General features: G+C 38.4%; 1 protein-coding gene across 9 annotated transcripts in view; it reads left to right on the top strand.

The window, feature by feature from the left end:
• The window catches only part of Fak (protein tyrosine kinase 2 Fak), a 119822-nt gene that overhangs the window by 79158 nt on the left and 24002 nt on the right, over nt 1-16662 (top strand). For all 9 annotated transcript variants that reach the window (XM_076203657.1, XM_076203652.1, XM_076203653.1 and 6 more), the window contains 5 exons: nt 12197-12325; nt 12922-13023; nt 13129-13374; nt 13645-13722; nt 15725-15817. In XM_076203657.1, coding sequence (XP_076059772.1) covers nt 12197-12325; nt 12922-13023; nt 13129-13374; nt 13645-13722; nt 15725-15817 — 648 coding nt within the window. The remainder of the gene's footprint in view (nt 1-12196; nt 12326-12921; nt 13024-13128; nt 13375-13644; nt 13723-15724; nt 15818-16662) is intronic.

The following is a 16662-nucleotide window of genomic DNA, read 5'->3' as shown; positions in this document are numbered from 1 at the left end:
CCTCAAAAACTCAGACTGGGTTGCAGATGACAAAATCTTACTCGAGCACATAGTCTCACTGCTAGCCTATTTTCAACTACTTTCTCAATTACACCCAGACACACTCCAAAAAGCTAGCACAATTCCATTCACACCAGGCACCACACTAGGAGAATTTTCCAGGAAATTCTCCAATACAAAAAGAACAATTGCTCACATCCATAGTCAGTGTGTACCTATCACCCCCACCCACACAGTAGCTTAAGTAACACGATCATGTGTCACATGACGTCAAGACAGATGTCTCGCACTCGCTACTACTCACATCAGTGCTCTCCATCATGAACACCATTCTTTTGCACCTACTGCCAAAAACCAGGAAAAAGCCCAAACAGATGCTACTACAGTTCCTGTCTAGGATTGAAATAATTTCAGCATTGCTGCACTGCAGACTGGCACGCTAATTCTTGTGGGCAAGGAATTATGTATTTGCCTTGATGCATCTTATGGGAAGGGGAGCTATGCTTGTGGTGTCCCATCTCTGTATCTCGCAGTATCTAAATTGGTCTTAAATTCATGTATGGTTTTTACACACCGTATCATTTCATCCTATTTGTTCCATATATCCACCACTCTGTGGGGAAAGCTGTTCTTCTTCAGACCTCTTCTATAACTTTCCTCTTTGAGTTTCCTTCCATGTCCTCTTGTATTTCTCATATCCCAATTCAGTAAGTCTTCTCTATCAAGGACTTCCATTCCTCTCATGATTCTATAGATGGTCAACAAGTCTCCTCTTTCTCTTTGTTCCAGTCAGTAATTCTAGTTTTGACAGCCTCATTTTGTATGACAGTTCTGAGAGTGTGGAGGCCATCTTTGTAGTTGCTCTTTGGATTCTTTCAATTTTCCTCGTATTCTTTTTGGTATTGGGTGACCATAGTGTCACTGCATACTCCAGTCTTGGTCTTATTGGTGTGACTAGTATTTTCTTCACCATTTCTTCATTCAGGTAAGTAGATGCCACTTTTATTGATCTCAGCAATTTGTAGGTTTCTCAGACAATTTTGTTTCTCTCTTTATCATGGGACATGTCATTTGTGATGATTACTCCCAGGTCTTTTTCAAATCCCACTTTTTCCAAATTCTGTTATACTATATTTCTTAATGTTTAAGTCCACTTCCTACTTCTGACTCCATTCCCAAAGTTTGTTCAGATCTCTCTGCAGTGACTCAGTTTATTTCAGTGTTCACTTTTCTCAATAACTTTTTCACAAATTTTGCCGACAGTACTTGTAAGGGAAACTGGTTTGTAATTTGTTGGGTCTTCCTTGTTACCTCCTTTATATATTGGGACGATGTTGGCCTTTTTCCAGTCTTCTGGTATTTTTCTTTCTTTTAGCAAAAAACCTAATACATATTTTGCCTACCAATTCATCTTTACACTCCTTTAGTATCCAGTTTGCAATTCCATCTGGGCTGTGCAATTTCCTGACATCAAGGCATGTTATTTGATCCATTATTTCTGCTAGTGTTGCTATTATTTCCCCCATAGGGATGGAGGGGGGTTAGGAGAATTTCACTTCCCACCCTTCATCCCAGTGCCAGACTTTTTCTCTAGTGAAAACTAATTTGAAATGTTTAATTGTGACCTCAGCCATTTCTGTATCTCTCTGTGTATTCCATGTTCTCCTTACATAGTTTCTCTATTTCATGCTTTTTTTTCAATTTACCATTCACATGTCAGTAGAGTAGTTTTGCTTAAAAGTGGCAGTTTGCCGACAAGAGTAGTTTTGGTTGATCCTTACATTTTTCTGTTGTCTTTTTCATAATTTCTTTTTTCATCCCTGCATATTTAAACACATTCCTTTCATTGATATATATTTCCCACTTTCTAGGTTTTTTGTCGTTTTTCCTTCTTTTCCAAGCTTTATTCCTTTTTTACCTCTGCACCATCTGTTAAACCAGTTTTTATTATATTCCTTTTCCTGTTTTTGTCTTGTTACATATTTACCCCACTCATTATAGATTTCCATCACAATCTTCCATTTTCTTCCACACGTCATTTCATTGTGAAATTAATCCCAACTCACTTCTTGATAAAATTTCTTAAGTTTCACTAAGTCCATTTTACTATATACCAGTGTCTCTTTTGTGTATTTTTCATTTCTCTCCATATATATTTCCTTCTTTAGTTCAAGTTCAAGAAATATGTGGTCACTTCCCAATTGGTGTCTCATATTCATTTTATCCACAATTTCTGGTTCTGGCGTGAAGAATAAATCCAGTCTTGACAGTTCTTAATTATTTCTATATCTGGTGTTTTCTTTACCCATTGTGTCATTGTATATTCCATAATCATGTCAAGTAGTACATTTCCCCATAATTCCTCTCCACCTTTCACTGTCATCTCTTCTCAACAAATTTCTTTGCAGTTAAAATCTCCCATAAGTATCATGTTTTCTTCATCTTTCAATACCCCATTTAATGAAATCATTGTATCCTCTAACATTTTAGAGCAATCTCTCTCCAAGAACCCATTTTTGGGGGCACATAGGTCACCACATTCTCTTTTTCATTTCCTTATCTTCAAATTTTATTGTGACCATTTCCACACTGTTCCCTCCATTTATAACCTTTGTCACATTTAAATTTTTCTTAGCTAAGAGCATGACTCCTCCACCCTGTTTTTCCTATCTATTTCTAAGCCACTGACTATATAATCCATTTCCTACACTGTTAGGTGATAGTTGACCCCTTAATTTTGTCTCAACAATTCCCATTATATCTGGGTTTGCTTCTGACAAGTAATCATTATTTAATCCTGAAATTAAAGCATTTATAGTAGTATAAGCCACTTCTAATTTTCTGCACTCTACAGCTCTTTCTTTGTTCCTTTCATTTCCTTTTCTTGAAGATACCATTTTCTCAGTCTCATGTCTAACTTTTTTTTTTTTTACTTTGCTTCTTAATGTGTTCTCTCTTTCCTCAAGGATCCTATCTCTTTTTTCTATCCATTTATCTTTATAGTGCTCAATATTACCTAACTTATCTGTTCTTGGTAGTATCTCTTCCGCCGCTCTTAGTGACCTTGGTTTGATCTTTAGAGGTCGATTTCCTTTACATACCTTCCCATTTTATGCACTTCCTCTGTTTTCTATTCTAATTCTTGCTCTTTATCTTGTATTACTCTTAAAACATCTCATGCTAAGTCTTTCTCTTTGTCTCTCACAAATCTAACTGGGTTCTTTTTTTTCTTTTGAACCAAATACTACTATACACTTCTTTTTGTTTACTGTATCTCTCACCAAATTTTCCTTTTCTTTGATTACCTAAATGACTGTTTCCTTAGTGTTCTGCATTTGTTGTTGATCAATTTCTTTGAAAGATGCCTCATCTTTTTCATGATCTTTCCATTCTTGAATTGTAATATTTTTTCCTTGTCTATACTTTCTCAATTTTTTTTTGGTTATTGCCTTCATTTGTTCATTCACCTCCTTTATGGTCGTATTATTTGTGGTATCTTGGCTTTTCAATTCCTCATTTTCATGTTTTACCTTGGCCAGTTAATTTTTTTAGGGCATTCACTTCCTGAATTGTTTCAGCATTTTCTCCCTTTAATTCACTAATCTCTTTGTAATTAATACATCATGTTGATCCCTGACCCTTGAAATGAATTCTTTTAAAGCTCTTATTTCCCTCTCCAAGTCTAAATTTCTACTCGAGTCGCCTTTTTTGTAGTGAAAAACCAAAAATGGCCTTCATAGTTCTCTAATGATCTTATGCCTAATTGGGTCTCCATGCTCTTGTTTATGTTTCATTTCGCTGCTCCATCACCAGGGTCTCATCTGGCCTAATTTCATTTCCTTCCATTTTCTTTCAATTTTCACTATATTAGCTTACCTCAGGCATCCATGAGTACTCTCCCTTCTCATTCAACACAACCTAGGTATCATAATATTATAGTACTGATGAAAGGTCTTCATTTTTAATGTAGTCCCCAAAAGCACAAATTTTGACGTGTTGACAGGCTGTCGATTGACAAGTGTGTGCGCTTGTAGTGACCCATTGTTGTATCTTTCTGCATCCAGTTTTTTCTTAAAGTCATGTATAACTTTAGCACTCACTGTTTCCTCTTTCATTTTGTTCCAGATATCTATCACTTTGTGTGGAAAGCTATTCTTTTTCAGATCTCTTCTGTAACTGTCTTAAGTTTCTTCTTGTGTCCTCTTGTATTTCTTCTGTCCCATATAAGTCGGTCATCCCTATCAAGAATTTCCATCCCTTCTGTAAATTTTTATCAAATCAACCTCTTTCTCTTCATTGTTCTAGGGTTGGTAAGTTTAGCTTATCCAATCTTTGTTTGTATGTGGAATTGCAGTATTGGTGCCATCTTTGTCGTTGCTCTTTGAATTCTTTCCAATGCGCTAAAAGCTTAGAAACCCATTCATGCATCACATTTCAACCCTGTAGAATTTCTTGATGTGCAAGTGGACTTAAGTTACTATTTGCAACAATTTTTAGACATACCATCACAATGCCAAGTGAACCCCTTGGAGTAACAAACCTTATTCAGCACCATATACCCCTTTGGGAAATGCAAAACCACATTACATACCCACATACAGATTACCACACAGTAAATGCATGATTGTAGATAGCCTCATAACAGACATGATTGAGCAAGACATAATCAAACCTTCAATCTCTGAATGGAATTTCCCTATCTTTGTTGTTCCCATACCTGATGGTTCCTTCCACCCAGTTGTGGATTTCAAAGAATTAAACTATCCCAGAAAGATATCTCATTCCAGTATTACAAAACATCTTGCACTCCGTCGGTGAAAACAACATGGTTTTCACAACCTTGGACCTGATGTCAGGATAATTCCAGCTTCCCCTTGATACAGAGTCTAGACCTCTCACACCATTCAGCACAAACAATGGACACTTTCAATTCAAATGCCTTTCTGTGGGTCTTGTTTCAGCCCCCTCTGTTTTCACACATCTCGTGTACACAATACTTGCAGGCCGCCTAGGAGAGTTTTCATCTATCTTGATGACAATATCATTGTTTCCAAATATGTTTGTGAACACCTACACATGCTTAACACTGTTCTCTCACAACTAGCTAAGGCAAGACTCAAACTAGAGTTTAAGAAGTGTTCATTCTGTCAGAAAGAAATGTGCTTCCTAGGGCATGTCCTCAATTCTCAAGGAATTTTAACCTCGCAGGACAAAGTCAAGGCAGTCATTGATTTTCCATGCCCTGCTTTTGTTGACCACATTCATTCCTTGATCTATCAGATTTTTACAGATGGTATATCAAAGGTTACACTGGTATAGCAGCACCCTTAACTGCCTTACTTAAGAAAGACACTCCCTTTAACTGGACACCTAAACAAGCCTTAACAACAGCACCTGTCCTTGCTTTTCCAAACCACAAGCTTCCTTTCAGAATATACATAGACACTTGCTACACAGACATTGGTACAATCCTCATGCAATAACACAACACAGAACTCAGACCAATTGCCTATGCTAGCCGCACACTCAACAAACATGAACAAAATTACTCAGTAACGGAAATAGAAGCACTAGCTGTAATATATGCCCTTAAGCACTTCAAAGAGATTCTTGGTTATGAGATACATATCCACACAGACCACCAACCAACCTTACACCTCGTCAAAGGGAATAATCTCACAGGTAAATTAGCACCTTGGTTTCTCACCATACAAGAATTCATGCCAACATTCCATTTTATTCACAGAAAAGCAAATGTGGTGGTAGATGCCCTCAGTTGCCACATCGCTTTCATCAGTCAAGATCCCCCTCTTGTCGACCTTGTGCAACCGTTGCACAGTGCAAAAGCAGATCCCCTTTGGAAATGTGTTATATACTTCCTCACCTCTGATAATACAACAGACACAGATGATTTTTCTCCAAATATTGACAACTGCACCTTAATAGATGAAGTACTGTATCACCCCACAATACTGAAGAACAAACATGAACCCAACTGTTCAGTGCTTCAGCTTGTTCCTACAGAACTCATTCTTGAAGTTCTGAAACTCGAACACAATTCACCCATCGCTGCCCACACAGGAAAGGACAAATACTTGACACAAGCCAGAATGTAGTACTTCTGGCTAAACACGAGGAAAGATATTGATGCTTGCCATTCATGTGCTTCACACAAAGGTCATATTAGTGGTCATGTTCCCATCGTAACTTATCCTGCCCCATGCAAATCTTTTGACACAGTAGCTATTGACCTTAAGTTACCACTCACCCCCAGCAGAAACCAGTACCTCTTTATGTAGACCATTTCTCCCGATTCTGTATTTTTTCACCCTTACCAGACAAGACAGCACAACACATTGCACAAACATTTGTTGACGAACTTGTGTACCCCTACACTACATCCAAACACTCATTTCAGACAAATGAACAGAGTTCAACAATGAAATTCTCCCAAACATTTGTAAACACTTTAACATCACCAAATGCAACACAACTCCTTATCACCCTAGCTATAACAGTTTAGTTGACAGACAACTGCAAAATCTTAAATATTCTCCGACATCTTGCCTCTGACATACATTCTTCTTGGGATGAACATGTACCAATGATCCAAGCTTGCATTAATAGTGCCATTAACAAGTCAGTATCGGAGTCCCCACATTTTGTTCTCTTTGGCTCAGTCAAAAAACTCCCATATGATCTTATGTCAGACTTAACCCCCATTTACAATTTAAACAATTATGTCAAAGTAAAAGTACAAAATTTCAATACTCTTTAAGAGAATTCACAATACCCTTACTCTCTGCAGAGACAATATGGTACGGCTTTGTAATACAGGAGAGAGAGATTGCATAGTTGAAATTGGAGACCTTTTGTACACCCTCAACCACATTCCCACATCAAAACTTTCTCCTGAGTTCATGGGACCCTTTTGCATTATTGGCCTAGCACCAAACAAAGTCAAACCCCTTAGTTTGCATAATTTAACAGAGGCAGTCCTACACAAAGATAATATCAAAGTAGTACCTCAAGGCCTAGACCTTTGGCATATCCCATCCCCAACAACCACTCCATCACAAGATTCTCCCATCTCTCCACTAAATCCACCTACTCCTCTTCCTAGATACAGCTTATGCAAAAAAGCCACTATATAGGATCAAATCTTCTAGGTGAACGGAATTGTATCTACTTTTCTCATGTCATTAGATTTAAGTAAACATTATTAAATTATCTTCTATGAGCAAACCACTGAGGGATGTCACTGATAGCCAGACCAAATGCTGTTGGAAGAAGATATATTACACATCACAGGACGTCACAACTACACGTCACAGGACACCAAACTACGAGAAGATAGATATCAAGCATATGATGTCACATACATCGCAGCAGCAGTCAGAAACACCAAACTGGTGTTGAGTGTCAGGTCTAACCAGAACTAGACCAGAGGCCACTTAACTGGAATTAGGCCGACACCTGGTCCGTTTGAGATGCAACTGTTGAGAAGCGTATGTACACAGAAGGAATTATCATTATATTTTATTCACCATGTATGATTAAAATACACCATGTCCTTTTTATGTATCATAATAATAAATGTTTTTGTTTAATATTGAGTGTATCACTCAACCATGTAAATACCTACTTCTGTCACATTTTGAATATTACTGTACAACCAAAAATTTATGTCACAGCCTTCATGGTCATTTGCCTTGCTTCCTAGTGCAAACCTCAACTGGTTCTGGACAAGACAACTGGCTATGATTTACTAGAGTAAATCCATAGAACAAAGCAGCTTTTTACTTGCTTCGCTAGTCACATCAACTCCAAAGTGTGGATCAAACCTTCCACAGACCTTTAAACTTCAGAAATGTGTTTAGGGCCCTAAAACTATGTATAAAACAAATTTCAGCAAAATTGGAGAGATGAGTGTTAATTCTAATTTTTTGTTGATCTCGCAGAGAATGCCCCCATATCTGCTTTACCACAAAAATCTGATCCATGCAACCCCTACCTGTCCTAAACCCACACTGTTCCTTACCAATTACTCCTTCTGTTCCTCACTTTATCCTCTCAATCAAAACCCTCCCATAAGCCTTCCCAATTCCACTGAACAAACTGATACATCTGGAACTATACTCACACTTGTCCCCTTTTCCCTTGTAAAGTGGAACCATACAGGCACTACTCCAGTCCTCTAGCACTCTACCCTCTTGTAGACAAACATTTAAGAACCTCACCAGCCAGTCCACCATCATTGTACCTTACATTCCACCTGATACCCATCCAACTCGGGTGCCTTACCTGCTCTCATCATTTTAATAACTGCTTTCACCTCATCTTTTCTTATTTCTCCATTTTCCTCATTCATCACTGTCATTTTCTAAGTGCTTTCCACTGCAACTACATATCCCTCCCTATCCTCTTTCACATATAGCAACTCCCAAAAATACTCAGCCCATCTTCCTCTTACTCTCTCTTCCATTATCATCTCTCCATCTGCACCTTTAAACCTTTTCTTCTCTACTTGATTCGCCTCCTCTTCCTCTCTTAATTTCATTCCAAAACATCCTTTTATTACTTTCAAAATTTGCTGTCATACTCTTACCCCATTTCACATCTGCTCTCATCTTTGCCTCCTTTATCTTATACTTTACTTCTTTTCTTTGTACCTCTCATATGATTCTCTCATCCTATTTTGTAACCAATCTGTGAATGCTTGCATTTTCTCTTCTATAACCTTTGCTTCATCCCACCACTTGCTACCCTTCCTTCTATTTCCTCCTGTCCTTGTTCCTCACACTACCTTTGCACACCTTGTGATTCCCTCCTTGAACCATCCCCATTCCTCCTCCAGTCCTAGTTCTTCTCTATCCTTCACTTTTCAGCTTCCTGTTGTACTCCTTTTCTTTCTCATATACTCTAAGTACCTCCCTACCTTCTGTCCTTTTTCTCTTTCTCCCTCTACCACTCTAAACTTACCTTCCACCAAAAAATTATCTGGTATTCCTCCCCTCTCTCCCATTAGAACATGTACATCCAAAAATTCTCCTGCTCTTCTGGTTACCATTATATAGTCCATTAAAGCCCTATCTACCACCCTTCTATCCACCACCCACTCCCATGTGTACTTATGCTTGATGTTCTAAACACTGTATTTGCTATCATTAACTCTCTAGACACATCTCCATTATCTCTCCACTATGATTCTTTCCTGGAACTCCACACTTCCCAACCACTCCATCTATAGGTTCATTTCCTACCCTAGCATTAAGATCTCCCAATACCACTACATTGACATTTCTCCCTAAACCCTCTATGCACTTGTTTAAATCAATCCCCCCCAAAAATTCCTTTCCTCTACACTCTCCTCGCTACTAGGCCCATATGCACATACAAAAACCCACATTTCCCTTCCCAGTTTCACCTTAATCCATATTAACCTTGAAGAAACCTTCCACTCCACCACACACCCATCTCTTCACTAATATAGCCACCCCTTCTCTTCCTCATCCTCTCTTCACTCCTGAAACCCTCCCAACTACACTCCCAAACTCAGACTTGCCCCTCCCTTTCAACTTAGTTTCACTCGATGCCAACACATCCATCTTCTCACAAACATACTGCCTACCTTTTCCCTTCTACTCTCATCTGTACCACATCCATGCACATTAAAAGACACAAACCTTAGGGTTCTGGTTGGAAAAATCCTTCCAGACCCTCTTATGCCTTTGATTTATTTAGGAATGTCCCCTTTGAGGCTACAGAGAATAGGATGCCTAGTATTTACCTAGTTATATTATACAGGAAGGGGAGCTATGCTCATAGTCTTTGTATCTCTCAGTATTTAGTTTGTTCTTAAATTCTTGTATGGTTTTTGCACACACTATTGTTCTGCCCAGTTTGTTTCAGACACCCACCGCTCTTTTTTTTCAGATTTCTTCTATAACTATCCTTTTTGAGTTTTTTTTTTCATGTCCTCTTGTTTTTCTATTATCCCACTTTGATAAGTCTTCTCTGTCAAGGACATGCCTTTCATGATTCTGTAAATGGCCAGTAGATCTCTTTCTCTTCTTTGTTCCAGGGTTGGTAGTTCAAGTTTAGACAATCTTTGTTCATATGTCAATTTTGAAAGTGTTGGTGCTATCTTTGTAGTTCCTCTTTGGATTCTTTCTAATTTTTTTATATTCTCTTTTGTGCTGGGTGTTGCAGCATACTCCAATCTTGGTCTTATCAGTGTGACTAATATTTTGTCGCATTTTACCGCTCAAGTGGGGTTCGGTGAAAAAATAAAATGAACATTCAGAGAAGTGGTACAGGACAGCATTAAGAGTAGGGGTACAGCATAACGTAGGGACACTTGCAGTATAATAAAGTATAATCACTTCTCTATGAATAGAGATTTCCTCTATCACAGACAAAATGATGTGTGGCTTTGGTCCATAGGGAATCCCCATGTAGACCATAAAATATCAACTGCATGCTACTGAGCAGCTTTTAACCCCACAATAACATGCAGCCAATACCCCAGACACCTAAACCACACAAACATATACTCCACATCAAACAAAAAAGAAAAACCATCAAACTACAACAACAACCCCTATAAATCTCATGGAGAAAACCTTCCCACACCTGACATTAAGATAAAATCAACACAGTAGGCTTGGCCACAGATTCAAACTCCCTTAGATGTAACCACCACACAGAAGACACAGAAAACCTCATACTATTTATCTATGAAGGGCCTCTTCGCCCCTTATAAGGGAGGTAGCCAGCCAAGGCATGCACCCACTCCTACCCATTGCTTCCCTCTCATCTTAGCTCCTTGTGGATGAAGGGTCATGCTTGGGTCAGAAGCAATGCAACACAACACAGTACATCCACAGCAGGATCCATATGCATTCACAAAAACCCACATACAGCCAAGTCATAAATTTCCTTTCTAAGGAACACGTATCTGTAATAAGGTATATGGAAAATACCTTTAAGAAAATAATTAATGCACAACTAGCCATCACTTTTAATGATACATGCATTAGAGAAAACTCAAATACATCCCCCATCCCAGTTTTCACCTTCACCCACATTAACCTTGAGGATACTTCCGTCCACTCCACCAAGTACTTTTCTCATCGTAAACCAGCAGAGATACTCTTTCCCTCTCTCACCCCATCATCCCTCCTGACACTCTCCCCACCACATTCCCAAACACAAAATTGACCCTCCCTTTTATTTTAATGCTAATATATCCATTTTCCTTCTTCAAAACATACTAGCTATCTCTTACCATTTACAACCACACATATTTAATGACCCAAATTTTATGGTTCTGGTTGGAGTTCTCTCAGACCATGTCTTCACTTCTCATAGGATGAACATACAGAGAGCAGGATCCCTAATCCCATCACTCCATCCCACTTTGTTGCCTTTAACAACTTACATGGAAATCATGATGGCAAATATGATCTATAGTCATACAAGTGATAAGGGCAGTTTCAAGGGAACAGCTTAAGTGAGGGACAGTTGTCGTACAAAAGTAGCATCATTCCTCTGTGAGTAGAGGTTTTACTCCAATGTAGACAAATAATGTGTGATATATATTGTTGCCTCAAATTTCACAGTGGAAAACCTGCAACCCCACAGTGATTTGCAATAGTACCAGAACCCTCCTACAGGTTTCTTTCAGAAGAAACTTTGGACTCTTGTCTGTGTTATTGATGTGGGACTGTTTCTATATCATTTGCTGAAAGTAGTTGGAGAAGATGTAAGAAACTTAGTTGAAATTAACAAAGAGCGATCCCAAATCTAGTCCAGAGACTGAGTATCAGTCCCTCAGGTCTTCCCCATCTGATGGAGGTGAGGGACTTCACTGGATTTGAAAATGGACAGCTCTGTTGTCCATCTTGCAGGACCACCACAAACACTACCCATCATTGGTCCCAGAATATATTCCTAGAAATATGTATATATTTGTTTATATATTTATTTACTTGACACACAGGAAACCTAGTCGGAGAAAATAAACTTCGAATAAAGAAGAATCCTATATTTAGGCTATCAACTGTAGCCCTCTTCAGGAAAGTTTATTTTCTCTGACTGTGGGTTTCCTGTGTGTCATTTACAAATGTGCTACTACATTTCTGTTTAGCAATCTATTTACTTGTTTATTTATTCTCTCAATCTATTTCTCTAGGTGGAAGAAAAGTACCCACAGTTTCATGAAGAAGATTGGCGGTTTGAGCTGCGAGTGAGATACGTGTTGGCAGACCTCCATCGTCTATATGAAAAAGACAGGAATACTTTCTGCTACTTTTATGAACAGGTATTTTTCTCTCTTGTGATGGAAGCACAAGTACCAGATTACTTATCTTGACTACAGAAAACTAAAATTACCAGAAACCTAGCTGTTTTTTAAATTGTTCAATTTTTAATCTGTTAACCCATACAGTAAATTGCCACTTGGCTCCTTTTGATTATCATGGCATGCACTTCACAATGCATAAACTCTTAATAGCTGAAAAGATATAGCCTAAGCTAAAGCTATATCATGCAATCTCTCTCATATATATATATATATATATATATATATATATATATATATATATATATATGTATATGTATATATATGTATATGTATATATATGTATATATATATATATGTATATATATATATATGTATATATATATATATGTATATATATATATGTATATATATATATATGTATATATATATATGTATATATATATATATGTATATATATATATATGTATATATATATATATGTATATATATATATATGTATATATATATATGTATATATATATATATGTATATATATGTATAATTTGAAGTTTCTTGCAATTTTATTTATTATTATTATTTATTTATTTATTGTATTTATTTATTTATTTTTTCAGGTCAAAAATGATTATCTAGGTGATGACAGTAAAGCCGTTGAAGGTCTTGATCAGGATAATGTAATTCAACTGGCCTGCATCGAGATCAAAAGAATGTTTAGAGTAAGTTGCTGAAGTGAATTATGGTCATAAGCATTGCCATATCATTGTATTTGAATTATTTACATATTTGGCTTAAGATTTATGTTGGAATTAACATTCTTTCAGGATATGAACAGTAGTGCACTTGAGAAAAAGTCCAATTTAGAGTACCTGGAGAAGGATATTGGTTTGTCCAAATTCCTTCCAGCCTCCTTCTTGAATACGCTCAAACCCAAAACTCTCCGAAAGTCTTTACAGCAACATTTTAAAAAATATGGTCAACTTTCAGAGTTTGAATGTTATTTTAAGTTTCTAGAATTACTAGGAAAGGCAAAGAGATATGACCAAGAAGAGTTTTCGTGTGCTCTTGGGGTAAGTACAAATATTTTGTAAGCACACATGATAGTATTTATGTTTACTTTGAAAATATTTTTTCTTGATTGCTATTGTTATGTATTGGAAAAACATATTTCCCAATGTGGGCTCAAAGCCAGTAGTTCAGAAAATGTAATGAGAAATTATTGCATTAATGATAGCATCATGTAGTTGGAGAAGTTTAATCAAATTAATCAAATGATTATATGGTTATTTCTCAGTGTTATCATAGTAAACCTACATAGGAATTTGTGTTTTGTTATTTAGTCAGGGTGGTCCATTCCTGTTACGTTGGTGGTGGGTCCCACTGTGGGGATCTCCTACACAACAGAAAGTGCTTCAAAGGTAAGTGCCTTGGTATCCAGCAAAAGTCATAAATCATTTCATGCTGTGATATATGGTTTTGTTTATTTTCTAGTGGTTCTTTGTGAAAGAAATTGATATGAGAAAACATATCTTCTATTTATTCATTTATTTATCTTTTACTCATTTATTCCCATTTTGGTAATGAATGCTAAGAGGAGATTGCATGAAGGGGTGATTGTGCAGACAGCACTGCATGGGCAGGAACATGGAACATAAGAGAGGAAGAGTTTACCTCTTCACTCCGGGGCACATTGCACGTCTGGCAGCATTAGCTGCCCGACATGCGATGTTGCGTCATAGTAATCGCATTATAAAAAATAAAGTCAGTGCTCAATCGTTCGCTCTCTTTCACCCGTGAATTTTGATAACCATAGAAAATATGATGAAGCCAGTTTAGAGAGAATGGAGGTTACATAGGTACGACTACAATAAATATAATCAAGACGCCGACGTCGGCATCATCGCATACCCACTTGCACCTCATGACGCCTACGTAGGCGTCACCGTATGGAAGTGGTTAAATGTGTTTGAGATGAAATGACTGAGAAGTACAGTAGGGGTTACTAGGCTGGATAGAGTGAGAAATAAGGTGAAGAGGAGACCAGTGGTGGAAAAGGAGTCGGGAGAAAGGGTTGATGAAAGAGTATTGCGATGATTTGGACACATGGAAAGAATGAAGAAAGATTAGTAAAAGAGATATGGAAGGCAGAGGTGGTTGGAGTGAACATGAAGGGGTGACCAAGGATGAGATGGATGGATGGGGAAAGAGGGGAATGTTTGTTGAGGTAGGAAAGGAGAAGACAAAAGATAGGAGTGGAGAATGGTTGTGTATGAGTAGTGCTGTGATGCATGGAAGGGAGTGGGTGAGAGATAGGGGTGTGGGGGTGAGGGAGTATATGTGAATGATATTTTAACACAACCCCAAAGGGATTTCTCTCCGTCTTCTCTTTTTCTGTGTGAGGAGAAGGAGAGGGGGGTCGCCGATTAAATGAAGCGACCTTGCTGTAGATGTGCTGTGTCTTGCTACATTGCTTCTGACCCAAGACAGCAGGTGAGATGCAGGGATGACACATCATCTAGGAGGAGCCAGGAAAAGAGGGATGGGTGGGTGGGTGGTGAATGGAGTGGAGTATGTGGGGATGAAATGGATGGGAGTGAATTTATGCCTTTGACTTTGGTTACCTTCAGGAGGTTATCCAGGAGGAGCCAACACGTCCATCTTCTCACAAACATACTGCCTATCTCTTCCATTTTACTCTCATCTGTACCACAACCACACATATTAAAAGACCCAAACCATAGGGTTCTGGGTCTCTTTCTCTCTCTCTCTCTCCTCTCTCTCTCTCTCTCTCTCTCTCTCTCTCTCTCTCTCTCTCTCTCTCCTCTCTCTCTCTCTCTCTCTCTCCTCTCTCTCTCTCTCTCTCTCTCTCTCTCTCTCTCTCTCTCTCTCTCTCCTCTCTCTCTCTCTCTCTCTCTCTCTCTCTCTCTCTCTCTCTCTCTCCTCTCTCTCTCTCTCTCTCTCTCCTCTCTCTCTCTCTCCTCTCTCTCTCTCTCTCTCTCCTCTCTCTCTCTCTCCTCTCTCTCTCTCTCTCTCTCTCTCTCTCTCTCTCTCTCTCTCTCTCTCCTCTCTCTCTCTCTCTCTCTCTCTCTCTCTCTCTCTCTCTCTCTCTCTCTCTCTCTCTCTCTCTCTTTTTCTTCTTCTTCTTCTTCTCTCCCCCTATCCCTGTCCTGTTGTTGTTGCCTTGTACAACTCAAGTGGGAACACTTAACAACATTCTTTTTCCCCCACCACAGGGTTTGGTGTAAAAGGAAATTAATATTCATAGGGGTGCCCCATATAGACAATAACATATCAGCTGCATGCTACTGCACAGTTTTTATCCCCACAATAATATGCAGCCAATACCAGATGGGGAAGATTTGTTATTGAAATAGATTAAATTATTGAATAGATTTGTTAATTATTGTAAATCTCTTTCAGCCCCATCACATGGCAAGTTTTGAGCAAGTCCAGAGTGTGGAGACACTTACAACTGATTGTGATACTCATAGAAAAGCTCTAGTCCAACTTAAGGTGAGTTGATGTTGGTACATCCCATGCCTTTCTAAATCGTTATTTTTCAGATGAGGTTGCTGGCCTTCAATACTTTGTATTCCATCTAATACACCTCATTGAACCAAGAATGGGTACCTGCACATGGTGATCCTTTGAAATGGAACTAAGAGAGATTAGTCACCCTGCTTCCTGTCTTCAAAACCTGTCGGCACTCTTGCCTCCACCTTGAGTTGTAGCTGACACTCATTGCCTGAATATTACCTAAGATCTTCATAATTTTTATTGTATTTCCTCCACCTTTTTATATATTGATACCTGACAACTGGCAATTGCTGCCTTCCTATTGCTGTAAGCCAGTGACAGAGAAACGGCCCCACATTGATGTTTTTCTCTCTCTCTCTCTCTCTCTCTCTCTCTCTCTCTCTCTCTCTCTCTCTCTCTCTCCCTCCCTCCCTCCCTCCCTCCCTCCCTCCCTCCCCCCCTGAGATCTATGGTAGGGTTTTCAGTTATCAAACCTTCAGGCAACAGTTATTAGTATTACACCTCTGAAAACATCAAGATGGTGGAATTCATACTAAATGGATGAAAAAATTATTTGGCTCAAAGGGACATTCTCATCTGCTTTATAAAATACTTGGGATTAGGAGGGGAGTTTTCACATGATTAAACAGTTGGGATAAACCAACTTTAGCTGTCATGCCCTACCTTCTCTGGAAGAGCTGTGCTTTGCTGTATTACCTTTAATCTGAGTAGTTTGATGGGGGATAGGATGACTCTTCATCCACAAAGTGCTGAGATAGGAAGGGTACTTGAATTTATTTCAGCTGTTTATGCCCTTAAGTTAGTTAAGTTGATCATTATCT

The sequence above is a fragment of the Oratosquilla oratoria genome, chromosome 20 (genome assembly GCF_046742065.1).
Source record: "Oratosquilla oratoria isolate Oo_2021 chromosome 20, ASM4674206v1, whole genome shotgun sequence".
NCBI classification, from domain to species: domain Eukaryota; kingdom Metazoa; phylum Arthropoda; class Malacostraca; order Stomatopoda; family Squillidae; genus Oratosquilla; species Oratosquilla oratoria.
This window is presented reverse-complemented; position numbering and strand designations above follow the sequence as displayed.